The sequence below is a fragment of the Quercus lobata genome, chromosome 10 (genome assembly GCF_001633185.2).
Source record: "Quercus lobata isolate SW786 chromosome 10, ValleyOak3.0 Primary Assembly, whole genome shotgun sequence".
NCBI lineage: Eukaryota > Viridiplantae > Streptophyta > Magnoliopsida > Fagales > Fagaceae > Quercus > Quercus lobata.
The window spans coordinates 2,183,772-2,198,045 of NC_044913.1; the positions used below are offsets into that span (position 1 = coordinate 2,183,772).

The 14,274-nt window shown below is 35.5% G+C and overlaps 1 protein-coding gene and 1 pseudogene across 2 annotated transcripts; one reads left to right on the top strand and one right to left on the bottom strand.

Moving 5' to 3' along the window:
• Positions 1-577: 577 nt before the first annotated feature.
• LOC115963873 (11-beta-hydroxysteroid dehydrogenase 1B-like) lies at positions 578-3,543 on the bottom strand. The gene is made up of 6 exons (XM_031083093.1): positions 3,272-3,543; positions 2,633-2,825; positions 2,454-2,539; positions 1,620-1,751; positions 1,410-1,538; positions 578-981 (listed from the first exon to the last, which is right to left on the bottom strand). Exons 1-6 carry the CDS (start codon positions 3,452-3,454, stop codon positions 778-780), a joined length of 927 nt encoding a protein of 308 aa, XP_030938953.1. The 5' UTR covers positions 3,455-3,543; the 3' UTR covers positions 578-777.
• Positions 3,544-6,328: 2,785 nt separating this feature from the next.
• Positions 6,329-14,274, top strand: LOC115963874 (annotated as a pseudogene). The gene is made up of 9 exons (XR_004085932.1): positions 6,329-6,956; positions 7,001-7,374; positions 8,269-8,439; positions 9,226-9,371; positions 9,927-10,076; positions 10,963-11,303; positions 12,794-12,903; positions 12,982-13,110; positions 13,286-14,274. The product of XR_004085932.1 is annotated as a recQ-mediated genome instability protein 1-like (transcript).

Below are 14,274 nucleotides of genomic sequence, written 5' to 3' on the forward strand. Positions count from 1 at the left end.
AGGAAGTGAAAGGCTAGTGGTTTGTAACTTAAGGGCATGAGTTGTAGTGGATATATACAAGCAGGTAGGCTGTCTGGTATAGCATTTTAGATGAGAAAAAAGGGTTTTAAGCAATTTGTCAAAAACCTTTCTCTGTGTCACTGATCAAGGCTGCATGTTGTTAGTATTATTTCTCCTCCACTTGGCCCAGATGATGTTGGTCCCCATGAAAGTAAATCTGGAACATCACTGAGTTTTTTTGATTATCCCATAAACGGAGATGGTTGCGTTGTCTAAACCATCCATTGGTTTTGTTAAATTTTACTCTAATTTAACATCTCAAAATAATTGATATAATTCGTTGGTTAGTTATAAACTTGTATATTTGGTCTTTTATTTGAAAATTAACTTTCAGTTGATGACAGCTAGAGCCTTGTAGCTCCACTGACATCTCCTGGTCTTTTCAACAAAAATTTTCAGGTTCAAATCCCTCAACTATTAATTTAAAAAAAAAAAAAAAAAAATCAGTTGATAACATCTGATTATCAATTTGCATATGGTTTCATAAAAATGTAGTAGGAAAAAGAGAAAAAGGAAAAAAAGACAAGTTATGTGCTTCATAAACAGATATTGATATAATTTATCAAGGTGACAATTTTATTAAACTTTAAAGGTATAATATCTAAATTGAAGCCCATTAGCTCTGCTTGACTTCATGATTTTTATATGCCTTCATGTGTGGAGATTAAATTGAAGCTGTGTTGAAGAATTTATTGGCTTAAACACCAAATATTGTAGTTAGGAGTCTTTTGAAGTCTGGTGCCTCTTGACAAATGTCAAGTGTAAACACCATTCTAATACTTCAGGACACATGATTTTCATCCAAAACAGCACCTTCATCCAAGATGGGTCAGTCAAGTACATATCTCCCCTGCAAGCACTGGCCACAATTGCCTTGGCACACCCTTCTGTTGACTTAGCTGGGATCCAGGTTGCTTTAGCCTATCCAGAAATCACATTCAGAAAATGAAAAGTTCCCTCTTTGTTTAAAAAATAATAGTGGAAGTGTACATAATGACTAAGTTGGAAGTAGAAATCACATATAACAGGAGTGGTATTAGACATATATAAAAATTTTACTACATAAGGCTTACAAATTGATGTGTCATAAACCATGTCAGTAAAAAAAAAAGATTCCACAAGGTTAATTAGTAGTTAGTACAGTTATTGTTTGGTTTAAGTGATCATTTTCACATTTTAAAGGGTCTTTACCATACCATTACTCAATACTATTAAAACATCTTACCCTTTTGGTATCTAGTTGCTTAAGACACTTCATTGTCTCTAATATAAATGCAAGTTTTTAAATTTGATTCAAGATCATAGGTTGGTGAAGGACACTTTCAGCTTCCATTTAATTCACAATATACCTTTGATAATTTTGTGGCTTCTGACATTTCTGACTCAATCAATCCAGGAGTCACAATTGTTATTCCAATATCCGAACCAAGTTCAACCCTCAATGTCTCAAAAAAGGATATCAGGGCTGCCTTGCTTGCCTGTAGCCATCACAGATTTACAAATAAATCAATTAAAAAAAAAAGTGGGAGTAGGGCATTCCAATTAAGAAGGTTTCTTACATTGTAGAAACTCAATCTTGGCATAGCCAACCATCCTGCAGTCGAAGCAAGTACAACAATCTTTCCCTTTCTTTTTCTCAAGTGTGGAACTGCATTGTGGGTGCTATATATTGAACCCCAGAAATTTATGTCCTAGAAAAATATAAAGTGGGATTCTGTTAATGCAAGAAAGCAAGTTAAAAAATCAAATAAAAATTTATAGGGGGTTAATTCTTGTAGAACCGCGGCTTAGCATCAAGTTCCTAATAGATACGATCGTTTTAGTGTTTTACTAATCCAATGTGCAAGAAAAATTTTGAACTCTAGGGTGTAAAGAATTTGTTGCAAAGTTTTTGAGTATTTAGATGTAATTAGCCAGTAGGATTTGAACCAAAAAGCCTATTTCATAATGAAAAACATATTACAAGTTTCTATACTAGGCCAAAACATGCATTTGGTGCTGAAATGTGTAAATTTATTTAAGGGAAAGATAATTGTAAATCCTAAGAAGACATGATCACAAACATATTATAACAGGACAATATGCCATATTTTGGTGTCTCTCTAACAAGTAACATTTTCTAATAAATATTATGATAAAATAAAAAAAATACTTAAAATATGGTTTTATAGAATATAATGACATTCTATTAATTAAAAAAAAAAAATCAAATCATGTGAATTCTTTTGTTTACATTTCCTTTTTCTATATTATTTGATTTTCTTCTTTCTATTTAGCAAATACTTTCTTTTTTTCTTTGGGGGGGGGGGGGGGGGAATTTCAAGTGCAATTAGTATTGCCGCCTTGTTACAAAAGTGAGACAGAATTGCAACCATGTTGGTTTTAATTTTTACCATAATGGAAGCATTATCAGAGATTTGGATGAAATCTTCAAATAATTCAATTTGTGTTACTCCAGCGTTGTTCACCAAATGATCTACTGTTGAACAAAAACCACCAACCATAACGTCTCAAAATATTTCCACAAAAAAAATCCTTATGAAAAATGAAAACTTATCACACTTTCACTTACATTGTCCAAAATGGTTCATTGTCTCATCAACAAAACGCTTGCAATCTTCAACCTTGGAAACATCTGCAGGTACCACAATAACGTCTGGGGATCCAAGTTGTCGGGCTCTATTTGCAACTTCTTGAAGACGGTCCTCTCTTCTTGCAATAAGGGCTAAACAAGCTCGTCTCCTAGCATACTCATAGGCAACATGCTACAAATTCACACATTTTAAATTTATATTAAAAGCCTTGTAAGTTGTAACTTAGTAATATTGACCGATTCTTCTAATAAAGAGAATTGAAACCACAATTCTCTACTTTTTGAAAAAGAATATCATGTATGCGGTATATGTAACCACTCTCTCGCATAGAGGTAGACTCCACAAGTGTAGACCCAATCTTATGAGAAGAGTGGCTACATATACAATATACATGATATACCCTCTCGTACTTTTTGCAAAAAGAATTTTCAAAAGATTTACAAATTGGTGTGACAATGAATATAATTGGTATCATTTCAACAACTAATAAAGAAATAATGAATTGTAATTCAATTTTTTAAAAGTTGACACAAAAATTCGTAGGTGTATAATAAAATTTGTAATAATTGTACCATCACTCATCTACAAAAGATTAATAGTATGAGATTGATACAAACCTCACCAATTCCAGAAGATGCTCCAGTAATGAGTATTACTTTGCCCGCCACGTTTTCACTGTATTTGGATCTTTTTAAGAAATAAAGAAACTTGAGAAAGAGAAATGGGGCCAAAGTGATAGAGAACACAATGAGCATCAAGGGAGGTGATGCGATGCCCAAGAACTTGTGCAGAAAATCCATAGCTTTGCTACGAGAGAGAGAGAGAGAGAGAGAGAGAGAGAGAGAGAGAGAGAGAGAGAGAGAGAGAGAGAGAGAGAGAGAGAGAGAGAGAGAGAGACGAATCCTTTATGTTTTAGTTTTCATGCACTTCGTGCCGCTGGGTTTTAGGAGTCGTTAGATAGTAGGTTGGCACACATTTTGCATGAGAGGGAGTTTTGGTAGAAGGCCTCATATGTTATTAGTTATTTTTAGTTTTGATTGTGTGACTAGTTTTTTATTTTTATAATTCGGAGATAACTTTGAAAAGGGAATATAACGTTACTTCGCATCTCATTGATTAATTATATATTTGGTCATGTATCTTTCACCTTAATTGGATGATTAATGTGAGTTTCAGTTAACTCAACTGGTAAATCTCTTATCCTCAAATTAGTCACTTACACCAAAAATAGATTGTGCCTTAAACTAATGATAAGAAGGTGTAGGTGGGGATTGGACCCCAGATTTCTTATTTAACCATTGAAGCGATCATCAAGAGTGAATGCCATAGATTGAAACTCTCTCTCTCTCTCTCTCTCAAAAAAAAAAAAAAAATCATTATAGAATAGATGTTATAGGTTACAATTCTATAGTATCTATATATAAAAAAATTAGATGACTAATTAATGTTAATTTGATACAAATACTTTAGGTGAAAAATCACTTACATTATGTATTGCAGGAATAGATATTGATGTACTAATACTAAATGCTAAATGAAAAGTCAATTGCCTTGTGGCTTAATTGACACTTCCTAATTCTTAGTGTTCTTCCTGATTCTTAGTGTTTCCAACGTAGGTATGACTAGATATTGATATAATATATCAAAGTAATACTAAATTCTGAATGAAAGGTCAATAGCATTGTGGCTTAGTTGACACTTCCTAGTTCCAAGTGTTTTCAACTAAGAGCACTCACAACAGTGGAGTTAAAAAGCTATATAGCTATTTTAGCTCCACCAAAACACAAAAAACCACCATCCAGGAGTGGAGCTATAATTATTTTTTTTAGCTTCATTGCTATAGTGCACATCTATAGATAGATGTGCACTGTAGCTGAGAGCTAAAATATATATATATATATATATATATTTGATTAAATTTCTCTCTCCTCTTTCATTTAAAAAATATTTTCTCTTTCTTTCTTTTTCTCTCTCTAGCTTCTCCTTTTTCTTCCTTTTTCCTTCTCATTTTTTTTTTTCTCTCCCTCATCTACTCTCTGCTTCCCCGATCTGCTTCACCGTTGCCAGCCCACCCCCACGCTATCGACCCATGCACCGGCACGCCACAGACCCACGTCGCCAACCCATTTCACCTTTTTTTTTTCCTCTGTGGGTTGTGGTTGTGTGGGTAGATCAGCGTTGGTGGGTGGCTGGGTTCGTCGACATCAGTAGATATATTACCTAGTGAGGAATGGAGTAGATCGACATCGATGGTTGTGGTTGTGTGGGTAGATCAGCGTTGGTGGGTGGCTGGGTTCGTCGACATCAGTAGATATATTACCTAGTGAGGAATGGAGTAGATCGACGTCGATGGTTGTGGTTGTGTGGGTAGATCAGCGCTGGTGGGTGGATGGGCTGTGGGTGGATTTGTGGGTAGATCAGTGTGTTCGTGGTGGTGGCTCGGGTGGGTTTCGTGGTGGTGGGTGTGGGTGTTGCTTGGTGGGTCTGGTGGGTGTGGGCTTGGTTGATTTTTTTTTCTTTGTTGTGGGCTGTGGCGGTGGTGGTGGTGATTGTGGTTGTGGTTGTGTGTGTGGCTGTGATAGTTGTATGTAGTGAATATATTATTTTATTGTAGTGTATATATTATTTTATTATGATATTTATATTATTTTATTGTGTTAAAAGTTAAAATAGATCCACTGCTGCAGCATGTGTGCAGGTAAAATAGATAAAGTAACTTTTGGTGGAGCTAAATAGCTAAATTTTTAGTTCTACTGCTGTGGATGCTCTAAGGTATAGAAGGTTCAAAATCCCCCACCCCAAATTTTAATTACTGAATTATTAAAAACTAATAATAATAGGTGAAGTGAAAGGTTAACGAATGCCCTAAGGGCATTGATTTAGAAACTAATTTTAAAAACTTTTTATAAGAAAAAAAAAGCTATTGATTTTTTGATAGTTTTTATAATACCCATAAAAGTGGTATTTAAACTTTTCTAAAATAGTTCATTAACAAATGCTCTAAGGGCTTCCGTTAACCGGAGTTGTCATAAATGAAAGAAAATTAAAAAAAGAGATCAAGAAAGAAACCAATAGTGAAAGAATCTTTCCACAAATGGATTCATAGACTTAATAATAACATATATAACCAACATTTCCTTGTCTTATAATGAAGACAATACGAGTTGTCGGATACTTTCACTTCTGAACGAGACTTGAAGCTTATCATTACTGCTTGAAACGGTCTGTTGTAGCTCAACATCACTGCGTGATACGACTGGTAGTATAATGTTACTGCCAATTAACACTGAATAAGTTCAATAATCTAAATCAAAGGAGTTGCACTAGCTCTTCTTAGCTTGATGATCTTAATCTGCCTTGAGATATTAAGGATTAAATTTAAGCCCTGTTGAAGAATCTGTTGTCTTAAAACATCAAATGTCACTTCTAGGAGTTTTTCTTTGAATTGAATTCAGGAGGGGAGCTTAAATGTATAATATCAAAAAAATGATACCTAAGCCACTGCATGGAGTGATCATAATCATTTAGCTAAACAATCAAAGTGGACCTATTTGGTTATCCCATTACTTGTGTTAGTGTTTTATGCTTACAGGTTACAGCTGCATCCACCAAAAATGGCTCTAGATTACACTTTTTCTCCAAGAGTAGTGGACATGAACCAACAAGAGGTTTGCCTTATGTTATAACTCTGCACTTTTTTCTTTTTTTTTTGTTCTTGTTTTCCAAGTGTAGATATTTGTAAAATTTGGGCTTTCAAAATACTAATCAGGTTTACATTGGAATGTTGATCAATCACAATTTCTTAAATGATGTTGATCATCACAAAATAATTCTCCTCCCCTAACCCATTCTCTTTCTTATAAAAAAAAAAGGAAAAAAATCTAATTAAGAAGTTAACAACAACAAGCCTTATGCCAATTATAGAGCCCAATATCCACTTCTGGTCCAACTCAAGCCTCTATTGGCCTAGTAGTGTTCTGGCCACAAAATGGCCGGATCAAATCGGGTCCGGGTCCGGGTACGTGTTCAAACCAATCACTTTCCCTTCCCTCCCAAAACTTCAAAATAAAAAACCAAAGTGGAGGGAAAAGAAAAGAAAACCCCAAACCCCCAAAAATGTCTAGAAGACGCCTCAGACTAATATGTTCCTCCGACGAAGAAGAAGAAGAAAACCAAATTCCTCAACAACCCGAACCCGAAAACCAGAATCGGGACCCGAATGTTGTTCCGGATCCATATCCATCCGAACCGCTTGAAATCTCCGACGACGATGTAGAAGAAGAAGAATCATCGACGTCTCCGATAACTTCACTCCTCCCGATCCAAATCCGAATCCCGATCACCACTTCGCACAACAAACTCCGGCGACGAATTCCGCCGGTGAAGGCTCGGGTTTCCGGGAGGCTGATGTTTCCGACGACTCCGCGCAACCAAATCCAGCCGCCGGTGGAGGAGAACAAGAGCGCTCAGGCGCGGGTTTTCCGGTCGGAGATTTTCTCGGGAGGCTAGGGCTGAGGCTGAAGAATGAGTGGCTCGAGGCTTGTTTGGAGACGCTTCGAAGCTCCGTGCCGAGCTTCGCGAGCCTCGGCGTCGACGCGAAAGCCAAGCTTTGCTTCAGCGGTTTTTGGTTTCCGATATGAATCAATGCGGGAACGGCGTGCTCCCTCGCAATGTGGATTCCATGCACCTCGTCGATCTTCCTGGTCCGTTCGTCTTGCAGGTCCGATTTGATTTGAATCTCTGCGAAATTTTTGTGGTTTTCAATTATTGTTGCTTAGGTGTTTGATTGTAGTTCTGTTTGAAAATGATTAGTATTTACTTTATTGATATTAGGATGAAATTAAAGAAAATTAAAATTTTATTGTTAGTTAATTAATAGTAATCACGATTACATAGTTTACAATAAGTTTAGAGAGACAAGTATGAAACATGGACATTGACACTGGCACTAACTTGACACGTGACATGATGATACTCAATTCTTGAAAAATTAGGACTGTCATGAAGTGGGGTAATGAGAAAATCTAGGAGGACAACCTTTTTGTGCCACAACTCTAATGTGGCAGACTGCGAACAGTGGGTTAATGTGAAAGTGACAGGCAGTCTACCACATATGATAGTTGTGGAAAAGAGTGTGTTAAAGGTTGTGGTTATAGAATTACTCGGGGATGATATTCTTTTTTAGTAAAAAGATGTGTGTGTAGGACACACACATGCCAGTGGCTGTGCTTCTAAGGATGCAACATTTTTAACAACAGCTAACATGACCTATTGTGATTGGCACATAATAAACATGGTGTTAGTAATAGATACAATCATACAACAGGTCATGTCAACAGTATTGAAAAATGTTGTGTCCATAGTGTTACTCCAATCATTTATTTGTAAACTAATCCTAAGTTGGTTTTTCAAATTGAAAGTTTTTTTTCCTCATGTAGGAGTTTTATTTTGGGCGTGTTTGATTGCAGTTTTGATTAAAATGATAACCACTTTATGATTATTAGGGAAATTAAGAAAATTAAAACTTTTATGTTAGTTTAATAATTAGTAATTATGATTAAATAATTTATTTGTAAACAAATTCTCTCTCTCATGTTGGGTTTTTATATTATAGATTGATGAGATAGTTAATATCAGTTGTCCTCTCTAGGGAAGGTATCAGAAAGCGCCTCCTGGGATCAAGAGGTGTCTTAAGTTGTCGATGACCGATGGTGTTCAATGTGTTTTTGGAATGGAATACAGGCCTATTCAAGCGCTTGAGTCTTTGGCTCCTGCTGGATTGAAGGTCTTTTTTGGTACTTATTAGTTATCACCCGTGTATATGGTTTTTTGGTTCTGGCTGAATAATGGGTGTATTTCCAAGATTGAATCTGATATATTTGAGGAGTTATCTGCTTATAAATTATATTTAGACATAAGCATGACGCTCTTGCATAGGTATGCTTACAATTGAATATGAATTGTGTACGAGACAAGTAATATGTTAAAGTCACTTGGAGAAATCTAAAATGAATCCCATGAAGCAAATGCATACACAATTGAATGGTGTTACGGAGATGTTCAAATGGTTGCCTCAAGACATTATGCATTATGAAATGGATTTTTGTGCCAAATATTGTCTATCATGCATATATGTTGGTGTTTTGGCATGAAGCCACAAAAAAGATAGCTTTTGATACATTGGAATGAAATTCGTCTGATTTAGATGTGGTCCTATGCCTTTGTGTATTATTCATTAAACTAGAAAATTATGCAAATGCTTTAGAAAATTGTACGAGCTGTGGGATTAGTGACATATAGCGTATTAGTCAAGTTGTCTCAGAGATCAGCTGTTGCCATCTGCTTGTGATTCACTATCTGAATTTGCTCTTACTTGTCGCTTGTTTGTTGTTTGATCATTTCCACATGCCAGGTAAAATCAAAGAGATATATCTAGTATATCTTCTTTGCTTCTTAACAGTTAGTCATGTTCTGACATACTGGTATTAATAAGTGGTCCATTTGAAAACATATAACTCCTTTGAAAGCATGTCACATTAGCTGAATGATAGATCATCCTTTTGACTTGCAGGTTGCCATCTGTAATGTACATATACGTCATGGGCTTTTGATGCTGGTCCCTGAAGCTTTTGAAGTTCTAGGGGGATTGGTTGAGGAGTTGGAGGCAGCACGCCTGTGACTTGTTGACGAAATAAATAAGCTACCTAGGGGAAAATGGTATATGTTGAGCACCAAGGATGTAATGATCTCTGTGAAAGTTACAATTTATTATAGGGTTTTTTAAATGACATTTTGTCCTGTTTCTTTTTTATTTTGTTATAGATGGAAACTATAGTTTCTGTGACTAAATGCTGTACTAGCCTTAGTGCAACTTTGCTTTTAATCCTCTACTTTTGGTTGCATATATGCAACTCCCTATAGTGAGTAAATGTTAGCAAGGTGATTTTGGTCCATGAAAAGGATTTGAGGTTCATGCAAGAGGGGAAGTAGGTTGTCACTAAATTAATTGTTGAAAGGAAATTATTTCCAAATTGAATGTATATTAAATTATGTCATGAGAGTTATACTTTTGAAACTTTTGTGAAATATCATTTGTGCTGGATGATAAATCGATAATCTGTAGTGGTCAAATTCTATTTTAGTTGTTCATACTGGTCTCGTATGTGATGTAATTCTTGAGCTTTAAAAGGTCAGTTTAAACTGAGCTGTTTACACCTTTTATGCGGTTTCTTCGTTTACTCTCTTACCTTCAGTTTAACTATCCTTATGCAGAACAAGGTCAGGAGTCGTCCCTCCTTTAGCAACTAGAGCAACCCTTGCTGCATACCCTTGCTGCATGGCCATCAAATGGTGTCAGTGCTGCCGTGCACAACAATAGTTCCACATTGCAAGATGCAACTCCCTTTCGAGCAAATAACCAAGGTAACTCACTTTTTTTTCCTCTGGGAAGAAAGGAGAGAAAAGGGGGTGGGTGGGTTCATTAAACTTGATAATGAACAGTTTGACTTTCATATACAGATTATACTTTTTTGATAACAACACTTAAGTTGCATGGTAGCGGTACTATATTTGTGGTATACATGTGCCAACTAGGGTGGATGTTGAGAGTAAATAAAACCTCATATATATATATTTTACAACATTTTTATAAACTATTGATGTGACAAATTCTTACTAATTCTAATTTGAACCAACTACTAACATCACATTTTTATTTACTAATAGTTATTTGAAAAATGCTAGAGTTACATCAGCAGTTTGTAAAAATATTGTAAAATAGTTTGTGTTTGTAGTATTACTCATATATATATATATATATATATATTGGAATTTCATTGTACCATTGATATAATGTGGCATGCAATTGAGTTCTCTTAGATTAACAAGCTATTCCAATTGCCTTTTCTTTCCTTGTCTTAATTCCTCACCCATCTCCCCTCCGTAAATATATCACAATTAAAAGATTTAGTCTGTGAAGAAGGATGTCAAGGAGAGCTGTGGTAGTTGACCTGATTTGAAAAGTTTGAAATGGAATTTTTATTTTTGTAAGAATGCTGAGACATGATTTAGCCATTTTCGCTGCTGGCAATTCTCATTTTCAAGACATATAAGCTAGAAGGTGTATTCCAGTGCATTACTCACATGCGTGTATTGTATAATTAGTCATAAATGAGTAATCAATAGATGCTGGAATGTTAATGAACGTAGAAGAAATTTGGGAATATGCTGGGAATACTAGATGTCAAATCAGGAATTGGTACATGCTTGTATGTCATTAATGTTTTTTGCCTGAATTTGGGTTCTGTAGGTGCTACTTTGGTTCTGTCTGGCACTAACACCAGCCAAAGGACGACAGAAGAATTTACAGCTCCTGCTACTGTAGAAAATGCTGTTCCTAACACATCATCTTCTGTTATTTCGGGTTTTAATGGAGATGCATATAGATACTTTCCCCTTTAGCCGGGCAAATGCTGTTCCTAATCCATCCTCTCATACTGTTTTGGAGGTTGAGGATGTTCATATGGCTGATGAGGCAGACCACCCCGTCATTCTATCTGGTGATCGGGAAATCCCATTTACTTAGCTAGTTTGTCAGCCAAGTTGGTGGCTGTAATGGAGAAATCGCCTTCTGTTCAGGGAAAAATTAAGGTAGCTGTAATGGAGAAATCGCCTTCTGTTCAGGGAAAAATTAAGGTATATATTCTGTTTTCTTTATCAATTAGATAATATGGCCACTATAATTTATTTCTTTCAATTGAAAGTGCCTTAAGTCTTCAAAACATATTATGAGTTAGATTGAGATCAGCTCCACTTGAGTTGGTTCAGTTCATCCTGCCAATGCCTGGCCTTAATGATCTGCAGTTGGCTAGCAAATCAGATAGTCCATATATTATGAATGAAAAACCTCTGTAATATCTTAAATTCAAAGATCATATATATATGTGCAAGTCATTCCTTTTACCATTTCAATATTTTTTTTAAAGTTTATTTTTAATTGATGTTCTATGAGATTATTTATCTGAATTAGCGACTAGTCTTTCCATGTCAGAGATGAACCAACTGTTTTTCAATGATCACATTATATATTTGAATAATGCTAGAGATACAAACTATTTTATAAATTTTTTTACAAACTGCTGATGTGGTGAGTGGTTATTAGTAAATGAAAAAGTGATATTAATGGTGGGTCTAGATGAAAACCAATAAAAGATTGGCCACATCGGTAATTTGTAAAAATGTTGTGAAATAGTTTATGGCTGTAGCATTACTCTCTCTATATATATATTCTGCAAAGTGGGTGTTGAACTTTCCTTTTTTTGTCTATTTCAAATTGAACATCAAATTTCTAAAAATGTTAAAAGCATTTAAATTTCCACTTTCTCACACTTGTTACAACAATGTAGGAACCCTCTTTGAGAACATTATCCTAACATCTACGTATCAAAAGAACAAGAGCATTATCCTAACATCATGTTTATTAGAAATGTCAATACTTGGGTTGATTAATCAATTGTGGGCAATAGTTTTATTTTTAGAAATGTTGATGCTTAGGTTCCTCTAGGCTTTAGTGTTGCGGACATATATGAACATCTTAAGAAACATGGTACAATGATACATCTTTATTTTATTCTTTATCTAGCTCATTTAAACTCAATGTATCTATTGACCAACTTAGAGTGGCTGTTACTTGTGCAGTCTTCAATTTTAGATGGACACATACCCTTCAGACCTAAGATATGCTTATGCAATTCTAAATGGAATTTACATTTTCACTGTTTAAAGATGGAGGGACTCTATAAACATTACAATTTAATTCAATAGTGAATATATTAATTTTTTTAATCAGTAAGTCTACCCACATATAGTGGATTTTGAACACATGACCTTAGCTTCCACCCCTTATTTATGGGATGGAGAAGATATTTGAGCTAGAATTCTGGGGCATAATTATATTAGTTTTAACTGAGATAGATTGTACTTGATGTCATACGTATAGGATACATTTCCAATTTTATAGTGAGGCATCTTGAGTTGCTTTTCATCCTTATAATTATTGTGTCTTGTAGTAGTATTCACCTATAATTATTCTACCACTTTACTAAATATATATTTCTGAAATGTGAATCCAAAATTTGTAGTGCTTTTTGACTGGCGTAAAGGGATTCCAATATAAGCAGCGGACAACATTGAGCTCCGGGCATATGTTGATGATGGTAGCCTGATTACTGAGATCCTCATTCATCATGATGTGAGTATTTACCTTCTTCTGTTCATAATATGAGCTTGTAGGACTTTGGGTTGTTGATCAATTTTTTATGCACTCTAGGTTGTACAGAAAGGAATAGATTTTTCACCAGAGGAGGTCACTGCTGCTCTTTCTTCTCTGGACAAAAAAATAGTTAGTGACATGAGGGAGACGCTCAAACAATTCCAGATGTTCTTAGCGAATTTTGAGGTATTATCTTTCACCCCCCCACCCCCCTACTCCTTTCTGTTTGATTGAAAGATCAATAGGCCTACTTTATAGATTAAATGCTTCTGTAAATGTTATTATAGTTTTTTGAGCTGTGAGAGAGTGTATTAGATTAGTTCATCTATCAATCTCTTCAATTGGGAATGTTTTGTTTCAGGGCACAATGCTTATAGAGATGAGTACAACCTCTCCGCAACCGATTGCTCTTGAGATGAATGAGGGCTGTACTGAATCTGATGCGTGGTTGCTTCTGAGTAGACTAAATTCTACTGTTCCTGCTCAAACACCACACCGTTCTTCTTTAGATCCCATCTATATATTCCCTTGAGTGGCTCTCAGTTTGCCAGTCTTTAGGAAGAACAATGGCTCACAAAATTGACAAGGCTGGAGATCATCCTGTGTCCATCTTGGGTGCAGGAGGACTCTTCTTTGATTACGACATTCCAGATTCATGGATCACAGAACCTGTGTGGCAAACCAAGTTGGGAGGCCATGATAACTTAAATTGATGAGGCAATTTTTAAAGCACTGCCTGCTTATTGGTCTGGAGGTTGGGCTGTTTCATCGGATGTATAAGCTATGGCAGGGGAAACTGATTTTACACTTCATCATTCTTTAATTTGCTGTGTAACTGGATTATGCTGTTTGGTCAAGGAAGAAACATTGTAGACTGATGAAGTCCTCTTTGTTTAAGGAAAATCCGCTGCCAGTTGGAGTCTGCCACATAAAGTAGATGATGCTTTAGAAGAAAAATGCAAAGACAATGAGCTGTCTGGAAGAAGACCAGGCCTGAGAAGTTAGAACGCTGAGAAGAGCTGGAAACTTGTTTTACATTTGATTGACTTGTACCAGCTATGTTTTGCTAAATTGCTTAGTCAATTGCTAACATGGTATTTATTCTGTCTTAAAAAAAAAAAAAAAAAAAAAATCTTCTGAGTTGAGTATAAATTGCGGAATCAATTGTCCATTCACATTCTTTGTATTATTATTATTTATGCAATTGCAAGGTCATGCCCCCACCTTCTCTTTTAGATCATGAAATAATGTAGCAAAATGTAGTTTTTTTTTTTGGTTGATGAACCTGGTGGACAATCAGCTTTGAAAAGTACATAGAAATTGATCTGTAACATCAGAACTTTTCCAATA